The sequence below is a fragment of the Alligator mississippiensis genome, chromosome 7 (assembly GCF_030867095.1).
Source record: "Alligator mississippiensis isolate rAllMis1 chromosome 7, rAllMis1, whole genome shotgun sequence".
NCBI classification, from domain to species: Eukaryota; Metazoa; Chordata; order Crocodylia; family Alligatoridae; genus Alligator; species Alligator mississippiensis.
This window is the reverse complement of record NC_081830.1, coordinates 38585755-38601886: the sequence shown is the minus strand read 5'-3', so window position 1 is coordinate 38601886 and position 16132 is coordinate 38585755. Positions and strand designations below refer to the sequence as shown.

The window sequence follows — 16132 nt, the reverse complement described above, 5'->3', positions numbered from 1 at the left end:
GCTGCGCCCCACCACCCCAGACTTACTGGCCCAATGCTGCTCTCTAAGCTGCAGGGCTGCGTATCAGGATGGCAATCAGATTGGTATGGCCCGATATGGCTGGTTAATAATTGGCCATCGTTATTGGCCAAAAAAAAAGTCTTTATCAGCACACCCCTAATGTACAGGAAACATAAAGAACAATTTCTGGAAGCAAGTACATTTCAGTATTTAACCATAATAAAAAATACTACATTTTATAGTAAGCTGGTTTAAAGAACATCAATAATATCTTCTGACAATCTGACTGCACAACTGATTTTTCATTGGAAAAATTATCAGAGTAGCTGTAATAAGGTTTTGTATACAAAAAATATAAGCAATAAACTATACCATTGTACTCTACTTGTCATCTTAACTATGACATTTTACTGTTTCCTCACACTTTGAAGACAAGACACTTGACAATTTCAAGATAAGGATCCCCCCCCCACCTCCCTCTGCATTCAACATGGGGAAAGAAGCCCCATATCTCTGATTTGATTACAAAACAGGGGATAGACAGCTGCTGGAACTCTGGCCCTAAGTTGCCACCACTTATGCTCAGTAGTAACTACAACTTTGCTCCAGCCTGGGGCATAAAGCACCGTTCCAGCCCCACACACAGGCAGCAGCAATTGCAGTAGAATCAGCTCAGGCTGCAGCTGCAAGGGGTGGGGGCCCTAAGGGGCAGGACTCTAGCCACTTGACATCCCACTGCCTGCCACCCCCCCCAATCTTGCTTTTCCCACTACAGTGATAGGGGAGGGATAGGACAGCACAGGACAGGATATTGCACAAATTTAAGATGACCCTCCAATAATTAAATTCTGTACATGGAAAATTATAGCCAACCTATACATTTCTCATGTACAGAATCTAATTACTAAGGAATCATCCTTAATATGACCAAGTCATCTCAGATGTAGGTAAATACGGTATTTAAACAACTAGCAGGAAAGGCAACCATACAAACTTGTAAAGCTAGGAATGAGATTCTAATCCTAAATCTTCACAATTTGCTGTTATCATTTGAACTAAAGAAGTCTGCTATAATAATAAAGTGCAGTAGAATTTTATGTTTTATATGCTACAACAAATCACAAGATGACAAGCTGTTCACATACACCATAAAAAACATTATTTAACATTAATAATTCTTCTTTGATACAACCTAATTTCTTTAAAGTACAGCCTGAGCAAAATTTGTTGCAAGTGAAAAGTTTTCAAGCCAAACCACTTTTGCCAGGCTGAATACAGATCTCAAAACCTGACTTCAAGAGATGGGGAAGAAAGCAAACCTTTGGATAATGTAGTTCATTCCCATGAAAGAGGACACAGATGCCAAAAGAAGATATCAAATGCTTTGTTTTCAAATATCACTTGACGAATTAAAATAAGACATGCCAATGCATTAATAAAGCCTCTTTATTGTGAGAAATGGATATGTCTCACAATAAGGGATGAGCTTCCTGTTACCAAAACATTCCAAAGATCTTGCAGGAAACCTGCACAGGTAGGAAGGAAAATAAAGTTAAGAAGTCAGTTCATTCTCTTGTTTCTTTCTGGTCTAAAAAAGGAACCAGGAAGGGTTTTGTTTGTTTATGCTGTCATCCCTAACCCCAACTGTTTACATTTAAAAATTAAAATCTGATTTATCTGCAAGTCACAGAACATGAACAGGGGATACCATAAACACCAAAGAAGGTACGTCTGAATAATTCAGAGGGAAATGGATAGACTGTTTAAAAAATAACAAGAGCGCTTCAATCTCTTTCATTCAAATTCTCAATGGGACAGTCTGTAATACCTTTTTAAAAAAAAGGTATTTTGATTATCGACTGAAAAAAATACTATTGCCTATTAACTAGACTTTCAAGAAGACCTCACACAAGAGCAAGGAAGACAAAATTTACGTTTTGATATTTCGAATTTTAAAAACCAAACAGAAACTCTAAAGAGTTCGCAATCTAAATACAACGAAGCTGCACGAAAACACCAGTCCCCACTCCCACCCTCAATTCTCCTTTTTAGGGCACATTAATCTAAAGGTGTCAAACTGCTTTTCCCTTGAGAGTGTTTTAAAACACTTCAAAGTACCTTTGGCAGATCTGTCAACTATCAGACAATCTATCCTAAACATTAACACAGATCAATGTGAGCCACAATATGCAGGTGCATTACCAGTCACATCTCAATTGTACAGATCAGTCAGGACGCATAATTTAATAAGACTGTTTCAGAAGAATTTATAACTCTAAACGGCACCATCAACTTTATTTTTCTTCTTCCAATTTTAGCTTTAAGAAATCCTGAGTTCCTGCTGACACCCTTTTCAAATAACAGTTCTCTCAAGAACTTCCTGCTTGCTTTACATTCCTTTGACATGCATACTCACAGGGATATTCCTGTCTTGGTGCACATGAGACTTTTCACCGTGCTCAAAGTGAACTAATTATACAAGGAAAATTGTGTGCATGCACACGCACACACGCGTGTGCGCACACACAAACTATATACAAAGCAAAACTGGATGCAGGTTGGTGTGCACAAGACGTGGAGTCACTCTTCACCAACTTTTCAGTTACAACAGCTTTATATTTAACTATGACCAATACAAGCTTTTCACAGAAAAGGTTGACTTCTAAGGTTTTATATTTATTGGATATTTTTTAGATGAAAAACTCCTGCAGAACACCTATTTTTAGGCACCCTGCAAGTCAGTGCATTTCATGAAGCAAGAATCTTCAAGGCATTAAAAGAAATAGTTTCATACATGTGTTACAATCCTTTGAAGATGCCTTATTCCCAAAGTAATGAGCAGTAAACAAAGACCGCAAGATAAATATTGAAGCAGAAGGCAGAGCAGAGACGAAGCTCATAGACTTAAGTCAGAGGTGCATATACTTTTGTGAGCCTCAGCTCATTTTATTAGATGCTTTAGATAATCTATAGTAGGGGCTAGCAACCTATAGCCCGCAGCCTGCATGCAACCTGCAGAACCATTTGATGCAGCCCACCAATGCGGAACTTCATCAGTCATACTAACCCAGTTTGGGTCAAAGATGGACATGTGGAGGGCAGGCGCTAGGGCCAAGTCACTGCTACCATGATTTCTGGCAGCAAGTGCACAGGGAAAGCATGCACCACAGCCACTGCTCCATGCAGTGGCATGGAGGGTCCGCAACTGGTGCTTTTCCCTGCAGCAGCAGGGAGCTTTGACAGATTTTTAATTCTATATTTTGCTTAAAAAAGAAAAACTAGACTAAGATGTTCAGAAAAACCTATGCAACAAATGTGGAGAGAAATTATCTCTGTGCATGTCCATCTTCCCAGACAGCATAGGGCTCTGCCCAACTCCTGAAGTTATTAACAGAGTCAGATTTAATGCAATTTTCTGAGGCAGTTGAAAGAGGTCTCCAGACATCAGTGGAGACAAGAGTATGAGTAATACGTAAAATGTCATTTACAGCAACATGTGCCATTTACATGGATAACACCCGTTTGCCATGTAAAACAGTTTACCAGGCTGCAAATGCTTGCATTTTACTCCCTTAGCCTGACGAAGGGTTTTTGAAAGCTGCTTAATAAATATTCTCCAACTATTTGGGTTGGTCTAATAAAAGATATCAAATTCACCCAAGGAACCTTGTCTGCATTTTACTCATGTATTCAGTGAGAAGTCCATGCTGTGGCACATGCTCCGACTGCAACTCCCTACAATGAGCCAACACTTACACAATTATTTTTAAGAAATTCTCCCCCTATAACAATGCTTCTGGTTATTGCTGCTAGTGCTAATGGGCTGTAGTTGTTGTTGCTGTTTTAAACTCTATCATCAACTAAAGTGGCTAAAAGAGGGCTCGATAATTAAGTACAAAAAACAGATGCCTCATCTTTCACTGCTTCTAGCAGCAGAGATGGCTGCATTACCAGGAGAGTTTAAAAGTATTAGAGACCAAGCTTTCTTTCCTCAGCTATGTTAACATTTGTGGAGAAGGGCTATCACACTTCCAGCAAGCCTCAACAATTAAAAAAAATAACCTTAAGAACCAAATCAGCAGAATCAGGGAGGAAGGAAGGAAGCCTTAGGTAGCGTTTAAATCACAGGTTACTGGGATGGTTTGGACAGAGATGCACCCTGCCTTATGCAGGGGGACCCGCCTGATGTGACCCTGCAGGTCCCTTCCAGCCCCACTGCTCTGGGAGTCCAGGATTCAACCCACAGAGGCTCTGCATGGGGTTGCTCCTGAGGCATGAAAGGCAAACGGCAGGAAATAAAAAGTTAGGAAGAGGCACAAAAAAAATACCCAAGTGAAAGGCACTTCAGGCTCCCAAAACGCAGCCCCAGAGTAGGAGCACGGACGGCTGCCAGAGGCGCACAGGAGCACGGGCCCGGGAGGACGCGGGGCTGAGACCTGCCTCGGACCAGCGGCCACCACGCGGGCCCCGAGGGACGGCTAGGCCCGTCCTGCCGCGCGGAGGGAAGGCCCAGGCCCAGCCCTGTCGCGGCCTCCGTGCGGCACTGGCAGACCGCAACGCGTCAGCGGGACGAGCAGGCCGGGGCGGCCCGGGGAGCAGCGGGCGCAGCAGCGTCCGGGCTCGTCGCCCCGCGGAGGCGTCCCCCGCCCCGCGCCAGGCAGCAGCCGCAGGCGAGGCCGGGGTCGGCGCGCGGCCTAGGCCTGCAGCCCCAGCGCAGCCCCGTAACGGAGCGGAGTGGGGCAGGAGTGGGTGGGGGCCGCCTAGGGGGAGAGAGGCAGAAGCGGGCGGGCGGGGCGGCGGCACTACCTACGGTCCCGAACGGAGAGTCCCACGGAGCCGAAGCGAAGCCTCAGTCCCAACAACACAAGATGGCGGTCGCGCCGCCACGCAGAGTCACGTGACCGGGAGCCCCGCCCCCCGCGGGCCCGGATGGACGCGCGCATGCGCCCTAGTACCCCCCGCCTCGTGGGGAACGACCCGACGCTGCTGACGTCACGCGCTGGTGCTGCTGTGCGGGGACCCACACGGCCGCCCGGCCGCTTGTGCGGGCAGCAACGCGCCTGACCCCGCTGCAGACCCGCGGCACCTGTACGGCGCAGCAATCTGGGGAATCGCCTCACACACCGGCCACGTGCCAAGTCACCCCATCAAAACCAGCCCTCCAGGTGGCTGGAGAGCCGACCGGCTATGGTAGAGCTGGGCATTAATTACGCCTTGCTCTTACGGGGCCAGCTTCATGGCTGGGACGGAGCCCGCGAGTCTCCGATAAGCAGCGTCCTTCGGAAACGCGCTAACTGCATCTGAACTGCCCAGCTGGTCCGTGAAAGAGATCGCCCCCAAAAACGCCTCGCCTGGGCTGTCATGGCTCCTGGGCTGTCACAGCTACGACCTGGCTCCGACAGGACCGCGCTGCGTTAAAACGTGGGCCGGCCTCACCTGCCGTGTACAAGAGAGCAACAGTCCCGTGGCCACCCACCGCCAGGCCTGCTGGTGCTGTCAGGGCACTGAGGGTCGTGAAGACAGGCTGGGACTGGAAGGCCTTGGTGTACAGGGTTTAAAGCACAACAAATTGATGGTCTGTAACCAGATCCCAATGACTCTGTGGTCCATCATAACTGTCCTGATGTAAGGGGCCTAACACTGATACTCCCCAACTCTCAACCTTTCTGCACTTAAGGCACCCTTCATTTGATTCAAAGCCTCCCTCAAAAAATGTGAACACTTAAATTTTCCCTCATTTTTTACTACAGAAAAATAATAGAGCAGTTTTTCTGTTGCAAAGCACCCAGAAAGACCACATTGGATGAGAATGTCCTTAATGCTATAGATTCCTATCTGTGAGCCATGTTTGCACAGATAACAGTACTAACATCATGTTGCACCCCATAGTACCCTTGAAAGGATCTCAAGACACTCGGTTGCCCTAACCCCTGTCTCACTGCCCTAACCCCCGCAGTTCATAAGTAACAATAAGCCTACTTTTTGTTCCATCTGCTTTTTAGCTCAGCTATGTCTGCTTCTGGCTCAGAGGCCTGAGAAAGGGTACTGACACACCCGATAGCTTGCCTTGGTGTATACAAACTATACTGTTGGTCTAATAAAAGATATCACCCATAAGTATTCTTGCAGATCCCAAATGTTATCTGCTTTTGGGTCAGTAGGAGTATAGGGCAGGGCTTTCCCAGCTAAAAATAGTCGTTTATTTATAGTCTTAAAAACCATATTAGTACTTGATGCTGGCTATTTTAGTCATAAAACCTATTTTTAGCTATTATGCAACATCAAAGGAATTACCATTTGCAGCTGGAAAAAACATTCTTTAATCAAGAGTTCTGGCCTAAACACATTTGGTTTTTATTTCAGATCTTGGAAGCTGGTAAATACCTGATACTGCACACTGAATGCTGGCCCTAGATGACACAACAGTGAACATGCACAATTTTCTGAGCTAATGAGCTAAAAAGGCTATTGGTCCTTGAACGTGTTTTGAGTTCACAGCAAAATGATAAGACTAATCACATTCCAACAAGAATCTTAAAACAAAGCTCCTCCCTCGGAGTGTGGCAAGAGAAAGCCTAGCTGTAGCAAAGCTGTAAATTTCTGGCCTGTGACTACTTGGATTTCAGTTTTCCTAGCTTCTTGATAGTGGTTAGAGCAGCATGAAAAAGAGATCATGGAGGGAGGGAGGCACCCCACATTTCAGAACAGGAACTTGCAAGTTTACTAGAGAACATTGTCCCAATGCATTTTCTTGACAGATCAGTTAGATGATGTAAATAACTCACGGTATTTTATTCTGAGGGTTCAGAAGTGGCCTGTGACTCATCTGGGAGAAATTTAAAGTTGGACCCTTTTTTTTTTTGGTTAGAGAAGCCCAAATACATTTTCAAGGGATGTTTTAAACTTATTTTCTCTGCAGAAGTATCTTTTCATAATATTATAAGAAAATTCAAACAGCACCTTTGTATCTTGGTAGATTTGTTCCAAGGTTTCCATTATGGTCAACCACAAACAATGACAGACACAAAACATGACTGTTTAATCCATTGCTGACCTCAGAGCAACTGTTCTTAGACACCACAACTTTAAAAACTAGCTTTAACTGGAAATTGCAGAAATCATCTACAGAGCAGGTTGTGTTAAATATGGTTCAAATCAAGACTATGGATTCTTATCCCATTATCTTGTTCAGCTTTTAGAACACCTATGTCCCTCAATGGTTTAACCACTTTGTTTTCCTCTCTTCTATTCACCTTGCATCTGCCAGCAGTGCCCCCTCCTTTTTTCCTCCTGGTTCCTGACCTTTGTATTCTAATCACTGCTTTCTATTTGAAGCTTCACTTCCTGCAGTCCCTTTATAGTATCTGATGGAGTAAGCCACTGCTTACAAAAGCTTCTGCATCTATAATTTATTTAGTCTAAGGTGCAAATCTACCCTGCCTTCTGCCTATGTGGCTAAACTCATCCATGGTGTAACTATAAAGACGACTACTGGTTACTGTAGGTCATTATGTGGGTAGAAATCCTTTGGAACACTAAATCAATTTGATTGCAAAACTGGGAGAGTGAGGTAAAGGACCTTTAATTAACTAAAAGCACCTTTATTGACCAGCCCTTTTCACTGTGTCCTAGCTTGATAGAAGCAAGATATATCTTACTTTACAATATGTGTGGAGCTAGGAACTACATAGCCTTTGAAAAGGAAAATAAGTATCATAAAATATCAGTGTTTAAGATGCAGCAGTAAATATATCTCACCAGCCTTTGTTTTGATTATAGTAAAAAGTACTTGTTCACCTGTGATTGATAGCACATAATGTTCCCAGCAGGCCAGAAACACAGAAGGGTTTATTTTCAGTCACTGAGTTAATTGCCAAGATGGCAGAAAGGAAATCATTCTTTGGAAGTTCCTCCAAGTTCTTGAGACCACGTAAAACCAGCTTCCTGGGTAAAGACCCAGACCAGTGGTGCTCAACGTCCAGCCCACAGGGCTCCCCACAAGTCCATAAAAACACAAAGCTGTCAGTCTGCTTGATAGTCTTTCAATCAAGCTCTGGCTGTTTTCTAACAGAGCAGAACAGAGCGCTGCCAGCTGGTGTCCAAGCAGGAGTACAGCACTCTTCTTGGGGCTTTGCAGACCCCTGCCCCACTAGCCACATGCTGTTGTTGCTGCTACTGTGTCCGATCCTGCAGTACTGTGGGTTGTAGATGGGCACCCGTGTTGGGATGGGGTAAGGTTGGGGGGAGAAGCACAGCGTAGAGTGCAGTGGGGAACAGTGAGGTATGAGAGCAAGCAGACAACCCCTGGCTTGGAAGCACCATGGTGCAAAACCATTGCTGTGGTTGAGCAGTGGTGCCAACCCAAGGATATTTATATATAAAAGTGTTTTATACATGTATAAGTATATATATTTTATACATATTAAAACATTTTTCCTGAAACTTTTTATTGACAATTATTTATTTATTCATTTATTTTTACTATGTTTGGTGTTAAACCCCCTAAATATGAACCCAGTCTTTCTAACTGGTGCATGGCAACAGGGCAGGGCTCAGCTCAATAATTACATTTACATTACATAAAAACATACCAGTATTAAAAAAAAAAAGTGTCAGTAAAAGAAAGTTTGGTTGTCAATAAAACAACAGAGAGACAAAAAGCCCAAGTTTCTTGGGCTAGCAATCCTGAATGGCACATCTGTATCAACCTCAGATTAGGGAACCAAATCCCTCATGTGTAGATGAGCTTCTTAAAAATATCCCATGATGCAGAGCCATGTGCCTGACATACAAAGTATTTCTGCTTCTATACAAAGATTTAAAACTTCAGCTTCTGGCAGATACTACCACAGGTGTGTGTCATGTCAGCAGTGGAACCAAGTAATTTAATTTTGTCTAAAGTCCAGTGTATTTGGTGCAATACAGTGACAAATACATCTCTGGCCCTACATTTGCCATGCTTTTAAAACTTATTAACAGATTGTTTAATATGACAGTTCTCAGACAGCCACACATGGTCAGTCAAAAACCCAGTACTGCAGTCTCTCTTACAAGCAGAGTTGCATCCATCGATAAACATTTTCCACAGACCAGAGTAAGAAATGCCAAGTATTTTATTCCAGAGAAGGTTCCAGTCCTGGCTCCCTGTCAGATGCTTTTCATCCCCTGGCCACAGAGCAATCTACATCTTACTTTCAACCTCTATAATACCAAGACTTTTGAGGAAACCAAGGCAAGAGACAGGGTTAATGACTAAGAGGGTCACACTGCATGGTCCAGGCAGTTGTGGTATTTGGATCTGGTGAACCATCAATGCAGCCACCAAAGCCAGCTTACCTGCTGTACCTGACAGTCTCAGAGAACAAAATCAGATCACATACCTCATATCTAGGTTCAGCTTCATTATATCCACTTGGACTTCACTGGTTGGTGCACATGCACTCCATACATGAGTGGCTGTTTGCTTCCTCCCTGCCCTTTTTTTTTTTTTGCCACCAGGATCTTATGCTTCTGTCCTTCCATCTGAGGGCATAAAGGCTATGGGCCCAACCACCCCTCAGTTCCTTTACCAATATAGAATCCTCAAGGAATAGGACACCATGGTAGAGGGGAAATTGAACTTTTTATCCCTCTTAAATGGGCAGTATTTAATACCTTTATACAACACCAGGCCTTTCTGGATGAAAAACTTTAGCTTTTGCATAGCTAGGAAGTTATGCTGTAGTGGAAACATTATAAGTTTGAGGTAGATTTATCTGCTTCTCATAACTGGAGTTGTGCAGTGTGCAGACATTTGAGACTTACAGGATCAGTGCTGGCAATTCTTGAATACAATGGTATGTCTGAGGACCTAAGAAGAGGCACTGACAAGACTGTGGATAAAGAAGGCTTTATTTATACATTTTAGCAACAGCAGAAATAATCAAAGATGCAGTTATCTGTTTTGTTTTAAAGTATAAAAACATTATAAATATTTAGCTAAAAAAGCGTGATTTATAAAATATAATATGTGGAGATATATACACAGTTTAATTGTTTAGCAGTTCTCCCACCTGACATTAAAGATCAGACATTTTTCTATTTATTATTCCATGCTCACAGTTTAGTGCTGCTCACAGTTTAAGAAGCAAAATAGGCAGGTGAAGATACAGAGCAGCAATCTGGTATGCGCTGTTCTGGAAGGAAGACAGACTGGGGCAAGAGCTGAGAGGAAGAACTTTCCCTTTCTTGATGGCCTTCAGTATATATAAAAAAAACTCATGGTGTTCTTAAATTTATGGATGCCTTTCCTGTACTTATGAAATACACCACCAGCTAGAGTCAAGAATAATGCGAGTTTTCTAGACTCAACTCTGTCCAATACACTTCTGTCTTGACTTGAAACTTATCAGTTATTCCCTTCCTGAGCAGAAATTGTTTATAGTGTGCCAGAGTGGTTTTATATAGTAGTGACTATATGAATTTGTTTATGACTTCAGAACTGAAGCAGATTTCTAGAAGTGAAGGACTAGTGGCACCATCCAGCTGTATTGCTGAGATGACAATTTCTTAGAGACAAATATATCTCCTTACTTCTTAAGAGTTCCAGAGCTGGAAGACCTCTAGTGAGGCCATGGAGTAGATGAGTACAGAATGAATGTGACAGAAGATGTATGGTCAAAAAACAAAACAAAAAACAGACCCTCAACTTTCTATTACTTAAGGTGTTGCCATTTTCCTCCTGCCAAAGGCTAGGGTTACCAGATCTATGAGGAAGTCCAGCTTCTTACTACAGAGTTATTAGGGTATTTCATATACTAAAAGCTAGAAGCCTCAGTATATGCTGTTGGGCAGCAGAAAGTATTAGACTTACAATTCATTTTATACACATCCCTCTTCACAGAGCTCCCACAAAGCCCGTCTTGAGACTTTGCAGGAGAAAAGAATAAAAGTAAAGGATGTGTGACAATGCCTGACACCCAACATTAGCAGAAACATACAGGAAATTAATCTATACTTTATACATCCTGATTTACTTGAGACTTTTCTAATGGCCTGTAAACAAGACATAATATTAATAGGGAGTTAGAGTAAAGACTTTTAGAAGTTAAAGAAAGAGGAGCCAAGAGACAGTGTTGTTGTTTATGAACTAAAGGAAGATATTATGTTAGTCCATCTTCACCCATGATTTGCTACTTGGTGCTCTTGCGTTAAGATTAGTTTTAATTCCCTCAAGTGCTACTTGACAGTTCAGAATGAAGGATATATACATAGCTCTTATTGTTCACATTATTATGAACATATGGTAGTCAAGAGCCGTGTCGTTTGTAATCTGACAGAAGCTTCAAGTGAGAAGGGAAGGTGAAACTAACAAGTTTTATGCTGTCTCCAGGTGGTTCTCTCCAGGCAAAAGGTGTAATTTGTGGACACGTACCAAATTATGTGCAATCTCCAGTGGTGGAATGGATGGTTAGTTACTGGGTGAACGCAGACTTTAACTCTTTGAATGCTGCTCGACGGTGTTTCCTCTCCTCCTCTTCCCGCTTTCGCTCATCCTGCTCTGCTTTTATCTCTGCTTCAAATTTACTGGCTGAAGAGAGAGCCTGAACCTGGAAAATAAAAGCAGAGGGAGGGGAGGGGGAAAGAAGAATTTCAGACAAGAGCCGAGCAAAAGACTGGGAGTTTGAGCCAGATCATCAGCTGCCTAATTAGATGCTGTGCTGAGCTCAATCAAATATCAATGATACTACAGAAGATATTTACATGGACCTGTTGGCTTAGGTTTATTCTCAAATCAATGGAAGGATAGCAGCATTTATTAGTTTCCACTAAGCAGAGCTAATGTGGGGGAGGTGGGGAAAAGGTGAGGGAGGGTTTGGAAGAAAAGAGAATGAGTAGATGCAAGTCCCACCTTGAAAGAAATTTAAATTTCAAAACTAGCAATTATGTCATTTTGAGTTGAATAGAAAAGAAAGCCAAATGTTACTTGAATTTGCAGGTTACAAGATTTAAAGTACACATTCAATATTGGCCAGTCATATCAAGGCATGTGTTCTCCCTTCATTAGTTAAAAAAAAAGTATAACTTAATCATCCCAGAAGGAGAAGTGAATATGCACAATAAAACTGGGGGGGGGGGGCAGAAGGCACTCAGAAATCTAATCAAGTGGCATGACCCAGGACAAGGAAGTAGAGGGCTTTTTTTTTTGTGTGGTTTTTTTTGTGGTTTTTTTTTTTTTTTTTTTTTTTTTTTTTTTTAAGGGAAAGAGAGTTGCAGCTTCTCACATTGGTGAACCTTCAGATTTAGTCACTTGGTGACGCTGACCTACTCTCCAGTGCCCAGAAGTTTCCAGAATACACTTAAGAAATGACTAAGAACTGCATAGCAAGTTTTTTCAGTTTCCTCATCACCACACCATACCTTAGCTTCAAAGAAGTTCTTGGCTCCTTTAACTCCCTCTGTTGAGACATCTATCTCTGAGAGTTTTGCCAGTGTCAATAGCCCACTGTCTTCTTCAAGCTCTCCAGCTGCAGCCTTATGAAAAATTAGCAGGAACTAACAAGAAAGGAAAAAAAAAACACTGAAATTCATCACTGAGGTATAAGCTTCCCTTAAGCTATAAGCTAAATAAAAGCAGAAACATGTATTAAGTCAGGAGTCAGGATCTGCACCAGGGTTTGAATACACTTTGATTCTTGGGAGGGTCTGCAAAAAAAAAAAAAAAAAATTAAACTGGTTCATTGATTAACAAGTTCACCTTGTTAATTCTACCGGAGACCGCCCCCTGCCCCAGTGACATTTTTCAAATCTTACAGAGGGGCTCTAGACTCCTATGAAGGGGCTCAGCCCCTCCCCGAGCTCCCCCTCAATTTGCACCCTGATCTGTACTTCTTGCCAAGAGAAAGCAAAAACAAAACCACAATTTGCAATAAAAGCTGACTCCAGTCCTTTGCCGTTAGACAACAGCAGGAGCCTCTGGAGAAAGGGAGAGGTGCTTCCCACAGACCATAGCCTAGGCAGTAGTAATAAACTCCAAATGAGCAATGATTACTGCACTTACTCCATTCTAGACAGAGATCCTGACCCCTCCCTCCTGCATTTTACATGGGAAAAAAAGCCCCTTGTCCTAGAACTGCGAATGAGGGTAGTAGTGTGGCTGCTGCAGCTGTGGCTCTAGCTCTCAGTCCTGACCCCAGGTTGCCTGCCCTCCCTCCCCACCTCCCCTCCATCTCTGCAACCAGGCTCTTCTCCCCATCCCTCCCAATACATAGAGCCTCTGTTCCCCTCACCTGCCCCTCTCCCACCCTCCACCCCTAGGCTTGCTCCATCCCAGCAAGCTCTGGGGCCTTGAGCACAGCCCCATAGTAGTGGTGGGTGGCCTGCAAGGCTGCTACCTAGGCAGAGATGGAGCTGTGCTCAGTGCCCCAGGCTTGAACAGGGGTGGAGCCTGCCAGCAAGGTTAAGGGTGGGGGAGGAAGGAGAAGGGAAGGACCAGAGGCTGGGGGAGGAAGGGGAGCAGAGGCAGAGGGAAGGAGCAGGGGAGGTCCAAGGCTGGGTGGGGGTGGGGGAGAGAGGAGGCAGGTGGCAGGCACAAGCAGGGGGACAAGCTGCTCGAATTCCCCACCTGTCCCCATACTACCTGACCCCCTGCAGCAGTGGAGGGGGATGAATTAACAGATAAACCCCCAATAATTATTTGAGTTGGTTTAATAAAAGATATCAGATTTACCCAAAGAACCTCGTCTACCTATGTCCTTACACTGACATGGCTACAACCTATACCCCTGGAAAATTATAACAAGTATATACATTCTCCATGTATAGAATCTAATTACAGGTGTGGGTGGGCTTACATTCAGGGTCATCATAGATGCAAGTGAAGACAGTAATAAGCATCACAAGGGTTCAGAGAAAGACAAGTGCTTCCTTCCCCTAGCACGCCTACTGGGGGAAGAAACATGCTGTTGCAATTGCCTGGTGGGCCCAACTCTTTCAGTGCTTTGCCTGCTACATGTACAACTACCCTCTGCCCTGTGAGCACAACACTAACTGGCACATTTGAATAAATAGGGTCACTCTCATACAGAGCCTACTAAAGATATGAAGCAAAGCACACACACACCCCCACCCCAATCTCAGCCTTGTTGGGAGGAGTGCAATGCAACTCAGGTCCAGGTATACATCAGCCAGATAGGATTAAAGAATTGTTTACATTGCACAAGCTTTAGAGGGACCTGGAAGAGTATGACTCCCATGAAAACTACCCGTATCATGTAAGCCAAGCAAGCCTCACTGTACCAAAGGACAAAGAAAAGGAACATGTGAGGGACAAACAGAGCACTGGAAGACAACTGTGTTTGCCACTATTCCAGGAGAAGTTGCACAAGCTCAGGAAGAGGTTACACAGTCCAAGATGCATATAATAGTCCAAACCAACTAGAATGCCCTTTCAGAGTACCGACACCCTATCTTAGGCCAAAGCTACACTTATCAAAACTCAGGTACCCACCTTAACACAGAAAAGCCCAGATCCTCAAAGGTATTTAGATGTTTAACTCCTACTTAGGAGCTCACCTCCCAGTGACTCCAATGGGAGTTAGATGTCTAAATCTATCTTTGAGCTCTAGGCCTCTGTGTCCTCATATCTGGCATTTGTCTCTTGTAAGGCTACCAGGAAGCAGAACCTTTTAAAAGTTAACTGGGGGTGGGGGAAGCTTCAGTGGCAAGGTGGAGTGGAAAGCAAGCTAGTGATTCTGTAGCAGGACAGAGCTACTCTGGGTTCTCCAGATCATAACTAAGCTTGAAACTGAAATATAGCTTAAAGATTACAACCTTGCTTGGCTACCATTTGCAAGAAGCGTGGCTGCTTTTATTGTGCCCATTAAAAATATAGGAGAGTTGCTACAACATGTCTTTCAGAAGTCACAGCAGAACTACATTTTAATTTCAGCTGAGGATAACAGTGATACAAATGCCCACAAAGAAATTAATTTTGAAACCTTTATGTAGCACCTAATATATTAGGACATCAGAGTAGAGCACCAAGTATTCTAGTGGTAAGAATCAGCCTTGTTACCACACCTGAAGAGCATCTTCTCTCCCCTTCACAAAAGGAACAAAATGCATCATCTATATTTATCCACACACACACCTAAACCTTAAAAGTTTTCCTCATAGCACTGTGCACCCAAGGTTCAGTTGAGGATCTCACCTCTGCTCTACTCCTCTGAACACAAAGTTTATAATACAAAAGCAACTAAAGGGGAACATCAGTCATGTTAAATACTGATGCAAGTAGGTCTACAGATCTCACCATTGTGTTTTCAGCCTTTCCCTCACCTGAGCAGGGGTTCTAACACTTGGTACAGTATTCAAAAACCTGAAGACAGAGGGTGAATGTTTCTTTGGTATAAGGACCTGTGCAAGGCCCTGCTGTATCATTTAATTACTATGTGGAGAGGGCTTTAGCAACAAGTAGATATATTTCTCATCTGCACGAATGAATTTCACCAACACCAAAGATTTATTTCTGGCTGTGTGCAGCACTCACAGTCTTCCACTAGAGGACGGCAGACTCCCAAGCTGTCAGTAATCAGAGTCCTTTCAGCAGGAACACATCTGGCAAAGCAGATTTTTTCATTCTTACTTCAAAGAGTTACTGAGTAACTGATGGAGGTGCAGCAGTTTGGGAACAGCATCTCATGGGAAAGGGTGGGGGGATGACGACAGCGCTGGCTGTTCTCTAGCAGAGTCAGTTTACCCGGAGAAGAATTGCACAACAGCCCTGTGACTTGTTGATGTGTCTATACGAGGCACAGCAAAAGGCAGCAGGCTGTTTTGTGGGAAAATTTCCCCCCCCATCCCCCGCTGCAAACATTTAAAAAGTTAGATGATGGTCAGCTGTACAAGTGGGCTGCTCTACCCAGCAAGACCTTTGTCAAAGTTCAAATTATGAGATCTTCAACATGACAAGACCTTTGACACTATTCAAACTCATTTGTGATTTGTCCTCTCCTCCCCACCGACCAATACAAATACCCCCTCAGGGTCTCTGAGGCTGTCTGAAGCATTAGCTTTGTTGGTATTACTCAGCTGTTCCTCTCTGCTGTTCCAACTCCACCCTCAAAAAGTCCAACTTCCTGGCATTTAGCAA

General features: G+C 43.6%; 2 protein-coding genes across 10 annotated transcripts in view; both read right to left on the bottom strand.

Moving 5' to 3' along the window:
• GIGYF2 (GRB10 interacting GYF protein 2) overlaps positions 1-4906 on the bottom strand; it is a 124530-nt gene extending 119624 nt beyond the window's left edge. For 8 of the 9 annotated variants that reach the window (XM_014598843.3, XM_014598847.3, XM_014598851.3 and 5 more), the window contains exon 1: positions 4807-4906. The gene's annotated coding sequence lies outside the window, so the exon portion shown is untranslated. The remainder of the gene's footprint in view (positions 1-4806) is intronic. The other variant, XM_059730870.1, reaches the window with a different exon arrangement.
• Positions 4907-9873: 4967 nt separating this feature from the next.
• Positions 9874-16132, bottom strand: part of EFHD1 (EF-hand domain family member D1) — a 30974-nt gene continuing 24715 nt past the window's right edge. The window contains exons 3-4 of the mRNA XM_006261806.3: positions 12400-12534; positions 9874-11588 (exon numbers count right to left, since the gene is read on the bottom strand). Coding sequence (XP_006261868.1) covers positions 11454-11588; positions 12400-12534 — 270 coding nt within the window. The 3' untranslated portion in view covers positions 9874-11453. The remainder of the gene's footprint in view (positions 11589-12399; positions 12535-16132) is intronic.